The 17,388-nt window shown below is 41.0% G+C and overlaps 2 protein-coding genes across 4 annotated transcripts in view; one reads left to right on the forward strand and one right to left on the reverse strand.

Moving 5' to 3' along the window:
* serinc2 (serine incorporator 2) lies at positions 1–15,069 on the reverse strand. Of its 2 annotated transcripts, none has more exons than XM_067611575.1 (10): positions 14,992–15,069; positions 4,092–4,253; positions 3,584–3,771; positions 3,341–3,420; positions 2,729–2,866; positions 2,306–2,475; positions 1,928–2,018; positions 1,664–1,823; positions 909–1,124; positions 1–823 (listed from the first exon to the last, which is right to left on the reverse strand). In XM_067611575.1, the coding sequence occupies exons 2-10, from the start codon at positions 4,182–4,184 to the stop codon at positions 685–687; spliced, it is 1,275 nt and encodes a 424-aa protein (XP_067467676.1). In that variant the 5' UTR covers positions 4,185–4,253; positions 14,992–15,069; the 3' UTR covers positions 1–684. The 2 variants fall into 2 exon arrangements, with proteins under 2 accessions (XP_067467676.1, XP_067467675.1); XM_067611574.1 differs by lacking the exon at positions 14,992–15,069 and adding an exon at positions 7,102–7,251.
* Positions 10,588–17,388, forward strand: part of pkib (protein kinase (cAMP-dependent, catalytic) inhibitor beta) — a 22,910-nt gene continuing 16,109 nt past the window's right edge. Inside the window, exon 1 of one of the 2 annotated variants that reach the window (XM_067611576.1) lies at positions 10,588–10,834. The gene's annotated coding sequence lies outside the window, so the exon portion shown is untranslated. Of the gene's footprint in view, positions 10,835–13,265; positions 13,471–17,388 lie in introns of those variants that run through there. The other variant, XM_067611577.1, reaches the window with a different exon arrangement.

Raw genomic sequence — 17,388 nt, forward strand, 5'->3', positions numbered from 1 at the left:
TTTTCTTTTTTAACCTTTATTGATTACAATGAAAAGTGTGCATATACTGAGGAAGCAACTTAACAACGAAATCTGAATGTCATATAAACGCTTAAAGATATAAAAATGGTCCCTCTGAATAGATTTTGTGTGCAAAATATAAGAAGGCACTGGGTTAAAGAACGATGCTGTGCAATAAAAATGTTTAAGAAAAGGTTTCTCAGATATTTTGGCATCAGTTTACCATAAAATCAAACTGTTTAAATGGATTGATTTAAAAAATATAAACACAATATAAATGTAGTGAAAGAAAACAATTCTTTACAGTTTCATTTGGTCTCGTCCTATAAAAGGCGCATAGTGCTCTCAATTTGAATATTTTGTAACAATAAAGAAAAAAGACAAAATTGAACAAATAACCTGAGATGAAAAACTGGAATGTGGGATTAAATCTCAACTCATACATTCCCATGTTTCTGCAGAACTGCTCATTTAAACTCGAGCCACAAGAATGAACATTTAGGTTACGTGTACAGTGACCTGGAATCTAAAACAAAGCATATTACCATTTCGGTTTGCAACCTTAAATGGGGAGCTGTAAGAAGACTGAATAATCAAGCAGAACAACTTTATACTAAAGCTTTCTTTCCTTATGATGCAAATAGCAAAAGGCTAGCAACCACCTGTTATCAGACTTCACCGTTTTTAGCTGAAGTCTCTGTCAGGGAGCACCAGCGGGGCCACCAGGGTCCAGAGGAAGATGGCCAAGCCGAGCCAGCTGGAGCCGATCTTCACCCAGACGGCAGGCATGGCGGTCTGCATGGCCTGGTAGTCAGTGTTGGGCCTGCGGAGCCAAGAACGAAGTCAGAGGGAGGTCGGCCTGTCTGTGAGAGTTAGTCAGGAGCAAGGCAACATGGGAGGACACTTACTTGTACCAGTTAGTGAGGGTCATCATGATGTAGAGAGAGGCCAGACAGAGGCTGAAGTGGAAGAAGGAGTAGCTGTAGGTGACTCCGTCTTCTTCGTTGTCCACGGCCCGACGGACTCCGTCTTCTCCCGTCGCGGCCTCGTAGTCAGCGGTCAGACCCTGGCCCTCCTCCGTCTGCATCAGCTTGTTCACCTGGGCGTTGTTGGAGGAACGGATACTGTGGCGGGCGAGAGCACAGGAATTGACATACAGTAGCAGATTATAGGATATGAAAACATCTGAGATATCGATGTCCAAAGCTGAGCGTGAATGCATCTTTGTGGTTTTGTGCTATCAAAGAACAGTATTTATATCCAGGATGCGAGCTCATCTCAGATGTAAGCAGATTGTTTTAGTCAAAGTGCAGGTTTGAATTAAGGGTAGACAATTATTAGCACAAATGTACGATATTTACAGACATTTTTGTGACTCACAAAAACCATCAATTGTTTCATTTTGCAGTTGCTATACCCTCCTACTAGATCAGTATTATTTTTGTCAGTGTTGTATTTGAGTAGTGTTGCATTTATCAAATGGAAATCTTTCCCAAATAAGATTTTCTTCTGATATTTTCAATCATTGCACTGACAGAGAGATCAGGCTAGATGTTTTTGACTGCAGAAAAAGATGAAATTTATAGTCAGTTATATATAAAACTCTCTCTTTGTAAATGCAAATCATGATGACATGAGAACCACAGTTTTCACAGTAAACTACCTGGCATAAAGAGTACAGAACAAGAAAATGGTCAATCCCACGATGCCCTGTGCGTCCCACCACTGGACGCTTGGAGCTGGTGTAGCAAGAACAGGTCCTGGTGGAGGAGTTGGACTGCTGGGCTGGACCAGACTCAACAGACTGGGGTTACACTGCCGGTCTGAGGTAGGAAACACAGAAAACAATGTCAGCTAGGCAAGTTATCCAATTCAAGTTGTAAAATAAAATGCTGTTGTGTTGTGACTTGTGACTGACTGGACTTACTGGGGTTGTTGCTCATGGCTGACCAGGTGATGTACATGGTGTAGAGGGAGATGACGGCGGCCTGGAGCAGGCCTGAGCTGGGCTGAGCTTCCTGTAGGGGAGATGGCAAGGGATGTAAAGTAAATAACATAGTGCTGGTAAAACAAACCCCTCTCCACTGCTGCAGTAATAAAAAATTATTTGTCTTGGCTCATAAAAGGGATCACAGCTTTAGCTTTAGTCTTCTAGATTGAGAGAGAAATTAATTTTTTGTTGATATACATGCATCACATGTACATATACAAGAAATATGAAGACCAGGGCACAAAATATCAATGATTAGTAGCTTCAGTACAAAAACTCATGTTAGCATCTGCCCTCTATAAAAGTCTACATTACCTGAACTTTAGGCAAAATGGACACGATGGACACAATCACGCAGAATATGAAGTTGAGGCTGATGAAGACCTTGTGTTCTGTGCAGTCATCAGGTTTGGTGTAATACACGTAGAAGAGCACGACGGCGACAAATGCAGCGACATAGTATAGGATGGTGACGGACAGCAGAGCTGGGAGAAAAACAAGCAAAATCATTACACATTCAAATGAAACCTGCTGGTTTGGCAGCTGAGTCTGATGACAGTATCAGCTCATCATTTCTAGCTATTTTATATGAACACTGGGCTTTTTCACATAGTTCAGTCAGTGTTGTCTGTTTCTCACATGGTGCAGTTCATGTAGTTTGATTGTACATTCATCACCACCATGCAGGTGTACTTCAAGGTTTCTTGGTATAAATGTGAGTGTGTGTTGCCTTTCTACCTGCAAACCAGCATTTTTGATTTCCATTCTCTGCCTTCTCCAGCCAGGACTGGTTCCAGGAATGGGCAAAGTCTACCAGCAGGATGAGCTGGATGATGATGAAGATGAAGGAACCCACCGCGCCGAAGTAATACCACACTGTGATAAGACAGAGGAGGGTTCAGGACATTTGTTTAGAGGGTTATTAGGTGGTGGAATGACATTAATTTACAGTACTAAACTTTAAAGCAGTGGACTCTCAGTACAGTGTGCACCATCATAGTTCACAACTGATCAGTTCTGTTGTTTTATGTAAACTGATGTTTAGCTTATTTATGAGCATACACACGAGAATCGAAAGATGGTTTTTCAAGAAGGCTGGTGTTGACATTCCTATTCATCACACAGAGTGAAACTAGTTCATGGTTTAAGAGGTTATTTACCATGAAAACTAACATGGCAAAGTTATGATTTAATCTGAAACTGTCTGATCAAAAAAAGGACAGAAAACAAAAAAGTATGATTCTGAGCAAACATTTGTGGCTAGATGTCAGTATTTAATAGTTTTCGATGGATAGTTCAAAACACACTGTGGTGATGTATTGACGCTTATGACACTAATACACATTCTACCTGTATTAAAGATGCCATCTGGAATGAAGAAAGCTCCCACAGTTATGCCGACCAACATCAGAAACTTGATGAACCAGAAACTGAGAAGAAAAAAGTAAAGTTATTTTGAATATGTGCAGAACAAACAGGTTTCAGTGACAGTGTACAACAATCTTAGTGGTGCAGTGCTGATGTTTGGCCAGCAGAGTGCAGCATGCTGTCATCATAGAGATCTGTGGTCCTGAAGCTGCAGTTAGTACAAACCCATTTTGAAGGGCGGCTCGGGGGTCCTTGCTGCTGCGCACTCGAATCATGATGATGGAGAAGAGGAAGAAGAAGCAGGTCATGGCGAAACACATGCGGTACACAGACTTGTAGCCCACGATGACGTCACAGTTCACCTTGTTCTCCACGCCAGGTATGGTTGTGCCGCCCATACAGAAACCTGGAATCTGACATGTGAACACAAACGAAGGAAATAATGAGTGGAAGACAGCAGAGGATTCAAATCAACTTGAACACTTTGCGTTACTGAAATAAAAAAAAATCAGCTGGCTATTAAAAAAAACACATAATCCAAGCATCCTGTCCAGCTCCTCTATAATATCACTGTTGCTGGGTTACAAACTTGTGAAACCATTTTTTCTTGAATGGGAAATGAAACGTGGGTTGAGCAAACTTGGGTCTTATGAAAAGATTAATGGCAGCTGGTGCAACAGCGCGACATCCCCCATGCGGATCATTACATTTGATCTATTCTTATCTAAAGTACCTTTTTAAGATGTTCCTCCATGCCCGGGAGGATCATAATGACGGACACCATAGTCCCGAGCAGCAGCAGGAAGGAGAAGGCCAGCCGGCTCATGGTGGAGTTGTACGTTGAAGGGCAGCATGATGACAGGAGGCAGGGGGCCGAGCCGCACAAACAGGACGCCTGGAGAAGAGACGGGGAGAGAATTAGCGGAGCATTCATACAGATTCATATTTTATGAAACTCAGGGACAGAGCTCTGGGGTGCGGGATAATCAGGGTAATGCATGCATGGCTTGCAACGACTGTGGATGAGGAAAAAAAAACAAAACAAACATTGTGTCTGCTGTCACGGCAACCATCTTTCTCCTCCCTCACGCTTCCAGAAAACCAGAGACAAATGATGATTCACAGCAGCGGTAATCAGCCTTCTGATTAGAGCCGCCATCTTCACAAATCTCTCCGTCTCTTATCCGGCACTGTGAACAGGATCACAGAGGATTCCTGCATGATTCAAACGCAGACTGCTGAGAAGTGTGTGAAGCACCGAGGCGGAGGCTGTGGCTCAGATCAGTCATCCTTCACTAAATATGAGTATGCACCAGAGTACACAAGCCCTGGGCTGCAGCCGTGACGAGGAGAATCCAGTTTCCATGGTTCAGACTGGCCTTAGCCTCACACCGTCTGCCATGGCAACAAACAACTCAAAACTACACTGGCCTAAAGTGCCTTTTTTCATGTTTTATTTTTACATTAAATAGGGCTGGGTATCGAACAATGACACTTTTTTTGTGTAAACTAATAGCACAGAGTATCACAAGTACTGAAAGCTTGCATCAAATGCTTGCTCAGATTAGTGCATTTTGATCAGACTGTACTATGTTTTGGCAAAGTTCTGGTACAGATTCTTGTGTTTAGACTAATTACTTTAACAGGCACTGCAACTAGTGATTACTTTCATGGCTGATGAATCTGACGATTATTCTGTCGATTAGTCGGATAATTGTTTTAGTTTATAAATTGTTAAAAAATAATTCAAGAATTGCCAACCACAATTTGTCAGAGCCCTTGGTGATGTCTTCAATTTGTGTGGTTTGTCTAACAATCCACAAGCAAAAGATGTTAAATTTACTGCCATATATGACAAAGAAAATCAGCTAATCCTCACATCTGAGAAGCTGAAACCACAGCGTGTTTGGCATTGTTTACTTGAAAAAGGGCTAAAACAGTTTAATGATTATCAGAATAGTTGATTTGTTTGTAGAAAAACATGTTCATTCCTCAAAGTAAGGTACCATTAAAAGTATCATCTTGGTATCTGAACCAAAGATCAGGTATTGTTTCTGCACGAGTGCCAAAAAAATTCAAATTACTGACATTCTTCAAGTCAATACTTGGTAGAGGTAGTTTTGGCAGCAGTTGCACTTTTAAGGGGATCAGTCTGTGTTAGCATTCTTCTTTGCAAAACTGCTTCAGCTTTGACAGGTTTCATACAGACAGTGAGTAAAATGTAAACAGACAAACCACAGATTCTGGTTTGGATTGAGATGTGGACACTCAAGGACCTAAATGTTTTTTAAACTGTCCCTGTAAAGGCTTATCTTCATGTTTGAGGTCGTTCTTATCTTGCTGAAAAGTCAATCTTCTGTAAAGTCCACAGCTCTCTTGCAGACTGTAGTCATATTTTCTTAAGGATTTCTCAGTATTTTGCAGCACTGCCCTAACCAGCCTTCCAGAGGCCTGCTGCACAGAAACACCCTCAGGGTGTGACTCTGCCAGGTCGGGCTTTCACTTGTGCTTTTCTGCTGCTGTGCTGTGTTTAGCTCAAGTGTTTAGCATGATGGAAAGAAAGCTCACTTTTGGTTTCATCAGATCACAGAAACATCTTCCACTTTGTTTCTGAGTCTCACACATGCCCTCTGGCAAACACTAGCCCAGATGTTATTTGAGACTGTCTGCACACTCGGGACACAGTTGTATGAAGAGAGTCAGCTGGTGACCTCCATCACTAGTGTCCTTCTCACACAAACACTCAAAGAGTTTTTGAGAACTGCCTACTTGAGGAAGATTTACAGCTTTCCTCCATTTTTTCAGTGATCTTACTGTAATCTGAGAAGTATTCAGTGTGTTGGAAATTGTATCCTTTTTAGTGGGTTTTACATTTTGGATATGTTTTGTAGCAGTGTCAAAATCTCATATAAATACACACACTACGATTCTATGTTGTAAAAGTCCGATGGGAGTAAATGCACAACAAAGAGATCAATGAAAGAATGATTATAATGGCCGTAACAAGTAAACAGCGACACCCAACTCCAACAGGAATGCGTAGGATCCATTAGCAAAACCCGGAAATAGTGTCTTTTTGGAGAACAGCTTACAGATTTAACCGGTCATGGTGTTACATTTTGCTTATAGGGTAATTCCTAAACGTCAATAGACGAAATACCTTATAAGACAACTAAATAAAGTCAAAAGACAGCACAAGTACGTCCCTGCTCTCACGCCAAACTCCATTCAAAAATCTGGAAATTCGCTGTCGCCTTGCATATCCGAAAATTGTATCGCCTCATAAAACGTCATTTAGCTAAATATGTTTTCCAAGTCGGTCTGGTTTAATTTAACTTTAAGACGGCACCAGTTTGCTAACTTAAAACGTTGATGGGCCGTTTATTTTCACACCTCTCCGCGAGGGGAGAACGTTAACACTATCAAACTGTAACGTTACACATTCATGTAACTTAACGTTAATATGTTCATATGTTAACAGGTTTATAAGACGTAGCGTGTTATGCAGAATTTAACAGTGACTAATATGCCATATGAGACACGTAGAAACGTTTACGCAGTAAAATATGTGATTTTTATCGCTAGTTTCACATGACGTTATGTCGATACCAAAACACGCAAGTTAACGCCGTCTTGGCTAATCAACACCTAAACTAGCAAGTTACACTGGTCGAAAAATTGTTTGAAATATTAAGTCTACGTACTTCATGAAGCAACATTACAACCGGTAAATGTTTACTCACACAGCTGGCCAGCGAACTCACGGCCAAACAAGCACCCATGTCGATTTAATTCACAATTCCGATGGAAGTCGTAGAAGTTTGAAAAGTTCAGGAAGAAACTCAAAACAAAATGGCGCCGTCACGTCACTTAAAACAACCGACGGAGATCCGTCTAGTTCGTTCAAAATAAAAGCTTTACGCCTCATGTACACGTAACTGTTTATTTATCATACAAACTAACGACATATAATATCATCTCAGTTTGTATATTTGAGTTTTGGGGGGAATATATCTATATGGGAGGCAATGAACCCACGGAGTAATATACTTAGATGTTGTTGGCACCGTCTGTGTTAACGCTGTTTTATTTTAATGGGAATTCTTCTCTACTTCCGACATTGTTCGGGTGAATTTCGGTATTTTACATCCGTGAGTTGACTTCATGCAGGGCGTGCCTGTCAACAACACGATGACGAGCGTCTGCAATCACACCCAGACTGTGATTGGCTCACTGAGTCTTCACTCTAAAAGTTTGACCAATTGGATGTTAATGCGCAAAAACGAGACCATCCCTTTATCATAGACCTGTAATTACCACCTGAAATGTTTTCATGGAGGGGATAGGGACGGTCTTTTCTCCCCTCTGGAGATGTGTTGTTGTTACTCTTTTTCATAAGCATATACTGAAACTTTATATCCTTTAATAACCACATCATCAGCCAATGAGGTTTGTGCATGATTCTGTATTCTGTACCAGGAAATTTAGTACAAGGTTATATAGTCATGTTTCCAGTTGTAGCGCTTGTGTTGGTAATAAATATTCATATTTTGATGAACATACTGTATATACATATTGCAAACATACATGTTCATCAGCAGTGCTAAAAGTTCTAACTATTTAATAAATACAGAAGGAAGTCTTTTCTTGTCAAAACGGACATTGTTCAGTTTGGTTGGACTATCATGGTGACAGCCAAATAAAACCATAATTTTTTTTGCATCTGTTCTGTTGTCAGTTTGCCAGTCAGTGATCTCTCCTGAGATTTCAGAGCCTGCCATCCCCTCCCTGTCCAGCAGTGGTCTCCATTGTATTTCTTACTATTCCTCATCACCCACTTGAACACCTGCGCTCAAAACCTGCCCATAACCATAATACTCCACCATATCATCTGTTAGGTCACACCTGTCGCAGCCTGTTGTATCCCGCCTGCTTTGTTTTTTAACCTTGCTTCCTTTTTGGACTCTTGCCTGCCTGCTTATGCTCCACTAGATTTGGTCTGGGTCGCTTGTTCTAATTGCCTGACTTTTGCTAAACCCTGTTCTGTTCAAAGTCCCAGTAAACTTGTCTGTGAGTTGTGCAACTAAGCCATTAAATGCACAACCTCATTGCAGTAGAAAGGTTTATTTTAACGAAATGTTGTTTGAAAATCTGGACCTCATTATCTCTCCGATGACCTCTGAGTAGCAGAGAGAAAGATTAAAATTGACCTAATGAGATAGGCTGTGTGTTACATTTTAACCCATTGACGTAAATCAGAATGACGGTCAGCTGCAATAAAAAAGGCACAATATGTTAGGTGGAGGAGTCCATCTCTTCTTGCATAAACATGTTTTTTAGACTAGCTTTATATTGTTAAGAAAACAGTGAGAGCCATAAGTAATATGTATAATGCATTTGAACATGTATTCATATTTTTCTACTGAAGGGAAATGATTAGCAAAAGCCCTAATAGCCCACAAGTAAAATAAGGCCATTGCAAAGTCACTGTAACAGCCGGTTAAATAGGGGCAAAATAGGAATAATAATGATTTTGTTTCACCAGAAGTGACAGACAGTGAATAAACAGGCGTGTGATGATGAAGGTCAGACGGTGAGTTTAAAGCAACAGGGGGGCCATCCTCCATCTGTTTGTGTCTGACCTTCAGAAATACAGTGAAGGTGTTCACCTGTGTATAATCCGTTTCAGTGCAAAGATAAAGCTGCTTCTCCACATCGCTATTTATCTCAGTTTAAGTTACAAGGGGCTTACTCATAGCTCTCATTAATGCACGGGTTAATGAGCAGTCTAATGAGTTTGATGGTAATCCGATAACAGCTCCATTACAATGTTATGCCAATGTCCAGATATTTCTCACGGGATTGATTCTGTTTAAAGTAATGATTATTCTCTTCTTTAGATTTGATATTTCTATAATAATCTTAACGTGTTTATAGTTGTGAGTCGTTTTATCAGCACAGTGTGTTCCCTGTTATGTTCCTGTGGCTTTTCAGCCTGTTGGTGGCAGTGAGTTCATTGTGACGCATTTTCACAGGCTTAGTAGCCTCTGTTAGTTGTTCTCATATGTTTCTAATTAGCTGATAGCAAATAAGATAAATAAAAGAAAAGAGTGAGACTGTGAGAACCTGATGACTAAAATAGCAATTTCTCTGTTGGAAACATAGTTGATTTTTCGCTCTCCTGCTATTACTGGACCAGTGTTTCTATTTTAAGGCAGTAGCATCTACAATACACGTTCCTCGGCTTTATTATCCCTCTAATAAGCATTAGATTAGTGTATGTACAGGTTAAGACCGCAGACAAATTAGTGAGTGATTGGATCAAATGCCAGGTAAACAGGCGATTCCATTTCTAAATATTTGAATGTGTAGACAAGGTGCACCCCTTACCGAAAAGACAATGGTACAAACCTTTGAGCAGCAGCGGCAAGACAAAACAGCAAGAGCTCGCGAGAATTACACAGGAAGCGGTACTACTGTCGCTTCAAAATAAAACCAAATACTCAAAACATTGAAATACTTCAAGCACTTCTACAATTAGGCTACAACTACTATTACTACTACTACTATTACCATTACTACTACTGGTGCTACTGCTACCACCACTACTATAGGCCTAAAACTTCAACTACTACTACTACTATTACTAGTACTGCTACATATAATAATACAAAATGTACCACACTCTATGCTACAGTAAGTTGTCTATTTTGAGTAACTGAATAAGTGAAACTAAGGAATAGGTCAAATGTCATTATTTAACACATTACATGTATCATGATGAATGGTATTTCTTGGTAAACTAAATGTTCTATTTTAGCTGTTAAGCTTTAATATTGTTGTTACTACACGTTGAGAGCTTCAGGTCAGACAGAAAAGCCACCAGTGACATGATCTCATTTTTTTATATTATATTGAACTTTATCAAGCTAATTCCTTCTGAAATCCATATATTCTGTAGGTCGCTCACATGTAGCCCATTTGATTCAGTTTGTATAGCTGTTGTTGGTATTATAGCTACTCCATTTACATTTTGATATACTTATATTTTGCTTGTATATGTATGATAACATTTACTTTTTCTGCAATATTCCATTACCCTACATGGAAATGATGAAAGCTGTTTTCGTTCCCTTTGTTTTTTTTTTTTTCAGACAGCTGTTTTGCTTTTACTTTAAAGGCCAGTTCCACAGGTTTCCTGTTTCCTCCGGCCTTACTGCGTACACCTTGACGCTCCTCCCTGTTGCTGCTGCCTGGGAATGAGCGCACAGTGAAGTGGGTTCAGCGCTCTTCAGTCCACTGTGCCGCGGCTCCAGCCGTGTCACCTGTAATGACGCCGTGTAATGTGTCGCACCGGACGGACTCCCTGACACTCCGCACTTTCTCCTCTTCGTCCCTGCTGAAGATGGTGGCTGGCGGCTAGTTCCAACTTCGGACTTCCTTTTTTTTCCTTGGCAAAGCGCGCTGAATCAGTTGGTGAGTGTCCGTCGTTGCGCACATACACTGTCACCTGTTCTGCTCCACAGGTAGGACATGAGAGTGGCTTCTGCTGCTGTGCGCTAACACATCGACCATCCAACCTACACAACACGAGCAGAGGAATGACCGCTGGAGAAGAAGACGCTGCTTACAATAAAATTATAGGCGTGCAGGGAAAGAATCAATGATCCGTGCTGGAGCCATTATCTGCACAGAAACTGATAAGAAAATCCAAACAGGAGCTGAATCAACAAATTCACATGTGATAAAACTTATCTACAAACACCAGTCAAATCTGGCAATAGCTGCAGGCTTGTTAACATTTACATATGCCAACAGTAGCCTCCAGTCAACTCCATCAGCCTACCTGTCACCTCCATATGGGCTCACACCATTGTGTGTATCAGCTGTTCACATTAAAATGCCACAGGCTCCCAGCAGAGAGCTGTATGGATGGATTATCTGCTTTATGTTGTATTGAAAGGTGCATAACTGTGACCTTCAGATGATGAAAATGATATGGTAAACTGAAGTAGTAGTCTGAATTTATAAAGGACACTAACATTTGAAAGGTTAAAACTAAGAATCAGGCTCATGCATTCTCAGAACAAGCATACCGGGCTGTTGGTTCAGTTTTTCAAGGCCAAAACTTGGAGCCACTGGACAGTATTTTGTGCCACCTTGCACATCACCTTGCATTCAAAAATAGACTAAATTTCCAACCATCATGTGAGACCTTTAAAATCTAAAAATGGATGTAATATCAATATCTTATGACCCTTGCAAGCAAATCCATATATCCTTTGAGCAGTTCCCGATATTAAACTCTGCTAAACTGCATGTGTGTGTTTTACCCCTTTGTGACCTTAGAAAAGCATTTTTCACATCCACACAAGTGCAGTTCCAGGTGTGTGCACAGGCCCTTGAACAAGCCTCAGTCTTTATGTTTTGGTCAATGTGAAGACAAAGATTTAAAGCAGTATTAGTGTGTCTCCATGTAGTTGCTACAGTCCTCGTCTTTGTGAATGTTCTGTTTAGCACATTTTTAATGTGATACACAATGTCAAGAAGGGAAAATGAAGCCTGGGTCTACCAGCAGCTCCTCCATATTTTTTATTTAGCTTCAAGGCGCTTCCTTTAATTTTATGACTCCGTCTCATGTTAATTACACATCCGTGAGGTCATTTTTTAAAAATTACTCAGCAGCCTTGGTTCAGTGGCTGGCTGCTGTGGTGTTCTGGCTCAGCAGCCCAGTGATCACCAGCTGTCAGTCAGACAGTGTGGGCAGCATAAGGACTTCTTTTTTTCTTAGATGTTCTTTTTCTCTTTGTGTTGCTAATATTTGAGTGTCTTGGGTTGGCTTCCTACTCATTACCAAGTTCTTCTGTTTATTCCAACAAAAACGGTGAGATAAGATTATTAAACATGTGGAAAATGGGTTAATTAACTGGCCATTTCAGTCACTAATGTGTTACATTACATACAGTAATAAAGGTTACGGTTATATAAATGTAATGTTTATAACTTTGAAGCTGCATTAATGGATTTTTTGGCTCCATTGGGGCAGAAAAACAAGCTGAAAACACGTTGCGTCCATCGTGTTAGCAAACAGTTATTTACCTATTTACACATTCAGCAGATTGGTAACATTAGTGTTTCTGGCCACATGCCAAATATAATATTCACTTTTCCTTTTAGCCCTGTTTACATTATCACCAACCTCTGAGAAAAACCTTTAGCTGCTAAATGCTACGCTATGCTCACTGGCTAGCTGCTAACTTGTTTGCCGTTTGGTGCTGGACATGTAGTTTATCAGAGCTGTTTTGCTACAAACAGCTGCCCGCCACAGTTGCTAACAAGATTAATGAGTGTTGACTGAACCAATCGCAAATTCTGCAGGCAGAGAAACCGAAACAAAGAGTAAAAAGATACTAAAATGCTCTGTAGAGCTGAGGGGAACTACACAGTCACGTAGTAAAGGGCACCTTTCACATTACACAGTCATTTGATCCATTGTTAACATAAACATATTGAATGTTGCAGCCTTAAAATGTATAGTATAATATGAATATAATGCACAGTATACGTATTGGAGATCAACAGTGACCCAAATAGGTCAGAGGTTGGCAAACGACAGTATAGATATAAGCTAAAGAGTGAAAAGCTCTAAAATGTGTCTGTGTAACTATATTTATGGTGCAGGAGGGAACAGCAGCATCACAGTCGTGGGAATACAGTCAGTTCTAGTCATGTTTAAACTCTCTCATTATTAATATTAATATTTTGTCATGGGAAGTGAAGGTACTTTGCTCACACCGTCATCGCAGGCAGCCCGCGCTGTTTTGTCACCGCTGGGTGAATCATCTGACTTCCTATCATCTGTTCTCCTTCCACATCCTGCTCTTTCTTGGAAGTCAGGCTTCATGTCACTATGTGTTAACATAGATGATGGCAGACAGATGATGACATCGCACCACGTGCCCTCCAACCTCCCGGTCTGATTCTGGAGTCCCAGAGGTGCCAGACGTGGCTGGCTGCTCAGTCCTTTATCACTAACCTCCTGAGCAGCCCCACTCAGCCTTATCTTTATCTTTTACAAGGGAACAAAGGCTGCAACCGTAATCAGTGAACAGGTAACTGCTTTACCTATACAATCTGCTTAATCTCCAGTGGCCTCAACATTACTGAGCAGTTTATCTTCATCCCCTATCTATCTATCTATCACTTCCCACAATGAAGAGCCAAGACAGAGATTAACCTACTGCAATTTAGTGGTAGGTTAATTCAAGTAGGTTTAGACCAATATGGAGTACATATGATACAGATTTTTTGTGTTGCTATTCCAATAGAACTACCAAAATATGCATATCAAAAGTTAATTAGTTGAATATTGGAAAATAAATCAGCAACACATTTTATAATTGATTAATCATGTAAGTCATTTATCAAGCCAAAATGCCAAACGTTTGAGTGACTGGTGCAAATTTTTGGCTCAAGTAAAAATATTGTCAACTTGTGCAGACGTGGCTTCGCCTAAATTTGCGCCCTTCAGGGCGATTTTGCATCTGTTCGTGTCTACTTGTGTCTTTGCATCGATTTGATATTCAACTCAGCCACCTTTAGAATTTTCTTTGCACTCAGTCTTAACACACCTTTAGACAGACAAAACCATTTGAAGACTTCACCATGGGCTTTGTGAAAATTCATCAACTGGTTAGTTTTAACTCAACTACTCCCAATCAGTAACACCTGTCTCGCATCATTAGGGCTGGGAATTTAATCTCAATACTATTTTGGCACCAACCAAACTGCATCCTTAGTATCAAGAATCATAACTGTCAAGTTCAGGAAATTGGCATGGAATCTGGTCAGAGTCATTCTCTCATTTACTAACGCTTTGATTTAATTTAAATTATAATTTTGCCGCTGTAATACTGTGTTTTATTTAGGCAAAGTTCTTGCATGGCTGCTTGTGTTTAGATAACCATTAACATTTTAAAAGTTTGGATCATATTACTCATAATAAGGTATTGAAAAAAGTATTGTTTTAGTATTGGAACGTATGGTACAAAAATTTCAAAAGATACCCAGCCCTGCTGATCCCTGCAAAGTTTTGGAGATGAAAAGTCTTCTTTTGAGTAGTTTTTATCAACCCTGTCTCTGCACCTGCTTTCCACCATAAATTGCTATTGAGGAACAGAAGAGTTTCCTCACTTTTGAAATCTGTCTCTCTGCAGCAAGATAAACGACAGGTTCGTGTCACCCGTCACTTACAATTTTACCACCCGGCGCCAAAATTCAATTCTCATTGATTGTGGGCTTCGTCACTTTGAGGATGGAAACAGTAATTTCCCAAGCTAAATGCTATTCATTCATTATTCCTCTGTATTGACCAGTGACCTAAAAGAGTCTAGTCTGAGCCGGTGCTTCTGTAAAACCCATTGCCCTTTACTGTGACCTATGGCTGGCTGCCATTTGGCCACCGCTACTTTTATCTTTCTGCCATTAAAACGTGTCAGTCAATTCTTTCCCACTTGGGTTTGTAGGACATATAAGATGCTGGACATGTTTTGCAGAGATGTAGAGGACGGAGGATGATAATAGGAACAGAGGGGACCTGCTTCCTCTAAGAAGCTGTGTTATACTGTTCTGACCTGAACCTCTGCGTGCCCATTTTCCCAGCAGTCCAGCCTGATGAGAGGCAGGGGGGTGGCAGCATAACTCAATAGACTTCCCCCAGCATGCCTCTGCCCGGTTCTGCCTGGCTCTATGGGAAAGGACTGTGGTTCGTCAATGTCATCTCTCCTGCTGCCAGCCTCTCCATACTGATTAGATGGGAAGGGAACAGTAGGTGAGATGGGATGGTTCCTCTGTGGAGACAAAGGGTTTATTGTAATTCCCAAGGCATCCATTCAGTCCACAGATCAGTGACCTTTTCAGTGTATCAGACCACACAATAGAATCAGCTGCTTCGTTTTCCCCCGTAATTACTGCGTGGAATTCCGTCTGCCCTAGAAACAGGCACGGCATCTCAGAACGGTTTGGCAGACATCAACCATCTGAAGAGCTCATTCTGTTGATGGGCAAATGGAGAGGCTGTAAGAGGGTGAGAGGTGCAATTGCTGTTTGAATTGCATTTCAATGGGGACCATCAACCATGGCTTTCACTAAGGATGCCCCTCTAAAGCTGCACCTGGCAACTTGGCACATTTGCATCTTCAAATGGCAACAAGAGGGAAATGTTTGGAAATAATAAAGTGTTATCATCCAGAAATCAAAATGATCAGTCCTCAGATGAACTGTAGTGAACTGTACCCAAAGTCTAGGATGACTAGAGAAGGGCTTTGAGGCCTTACAGACGCAAATACTGTATACTGCAACAAAATTTTTGGGAACATTTTTTATTTTAACAAAGGATCAAATGATAAGTTATGATGTGAAGCCTGACACTTTAGTGACAACCCACAGAGGATCATCCAGCTCCCCTCAGCTCTGCGGAGCTTTTTAGCCTCTTATATATCATTATTTTGGTTTTCCTGCCAACAAACTCTGCTCTTACCAACTTTGTTTCCAGCTGCAGCAGGCAGCTGTTTTAAGCCCTGATAAACCTACTATATGCAACCTGCTGAGCACCAAAGAGCAGTCAGACAAAGTTAGTGACTGGCTGGTGAACATAGTGAAGCATTTAGCAGCTAAAGAGCCAGATATTTTTCTCAGTAATCCATGGAAACGAAAAAAGAGCCAAAAATTGAGTGGATATGAGATTTAAGTTCATCAGGTGGCCAGAAACTAGAGTCTAAATGAATACTAATATTACTCTGTGTCTGCTGGGTAAATAAGCAACTTTGATATGTCTGAATGTTTGCAGCACCCCTTTCAAGCTAACGCCACTTTAAAAGGGGAGGTATCATGCTTTTTGTGATTTTTACACTGTTATGATGTTGAATGTCTATTTTAAACATAGTTCAGGTCCAAAAGGTCCAAAAGATGAAGTATGTAAAAATGCTCCCTGAAAGTCAAAAGCCTGGGCTTCAACCTGCTCAGAATGCTACATTTGCAATATTACCTCTACTTACTCCTCATGATGACATCAGATTGTTTATGCATGCCAACAAACTGCCGTCTGTTCCATCACCTTTGTTGCTTAGGTTGTTCCATGTGTTGTTTGCGTTGTCCGCTTGCATATTTCAGATTGGATTTTGGCTTGAACATGTATGGACGTTTTTGAGAAGTTTCCATTTCAAGTAAAGAATGAGAAAAAGAAGTGAAATCCTACTACTATAGTTTGTTCATGTTGCCTCCTGAGCCGCCGGATGTCTGCTGAGGGGTAGCTTCCAGGAGCTGTCCAATTAGAACAGAGTGGGCTCCTCATGAGGAGGCCTTAGGCCACATTCAGACCAAATTCGGCAATGTGTGAAAAATGGCAGCTCTCCAATTCATTTGAAAGGGGGAAGTGCGTTTACACCGCAGGGGTGGGGATTGCGTCGGGCTCAGCAAAAAATTGCAGCAGTGGTCTGGCAAAAAAAGTTGACCCAGGCTCAACTTTTGCCGGAACGCAACATGATGTGATCCGACAAGGCGCTATGTTGGCCAATCAGTGAGGGAAGTACAAAGACGTAAATCACTGTGTGTGCACTTCCTTGGTGTTTTATTGGGCTGCAAGTTGTAATTTCTGGTTAGTATTTCTACTTGTACTATGATTAGATACATCTCACAAACGGGCTATATAGTGACACGTCCACACCTCCACAGAACCCTGCGTGGTGGTGCCGCATTGCCAGTTTGGTCTGTACGCGGTAATAAAGAGACAGGAGCTAAAACGGCCTGTTTGAGACAGAGGCTGAACTGAGGGGCCGCATAAAGGGTCAGTATGAGTTAAATTAGGAGTTTTGAACTGTAAATCATGCAAAAATATTCCAGTAGAGCCCCAGAATAGAAAGTAGACCTGGAAATGTGCATGATATGTCCCCTTTAAAGGAGCACTGGTAGGCAACTCTGCATGATGGTTACACGATTACGTCTGAAAATTGTCAATTAACCGATAAGTCAAT

Source organism: Thunnus thynnus, chromosome 15, assembly GCF_963924715.1.
Source record: "Thunnus thynnus chromosome 15, fThuThy2.1, whole genome shotgun sequence".
Lineage (NCBI taxonomy): Eukaryota > Metazoa > Chordata > Actinopteri > Scombriformes > Scombridae > Thunnus > Thunnus thynnus.

What these genes read in the sequence shown, in the direction of transcription:
- serinc2 (XM_067611574.1), bottom strand. Translation starts at nt 7,140, where the DNA reads ATGGGTGCTTGTTTGGCCGTGAGTTCGCTGGCCAGCTGT. An exon ending in AGATGGCATCTTTAATACAG is followed by an intron (nt 2,867 to 3,340) that starts GTAGAATGTGTA and finishes GTCTTATCACAG; the next exon opens with TGTGGTATTACTTCGGCGCG. An exon ending in AGCCATGAGCAACAACCCCA is followed by an intron (nt 1,824 to 1,927) that starts GTAAGTCCAGTC and finishes TTCCTACCTCAG; the next exon opens with ACCGGCAGTGTAACCCCAGT.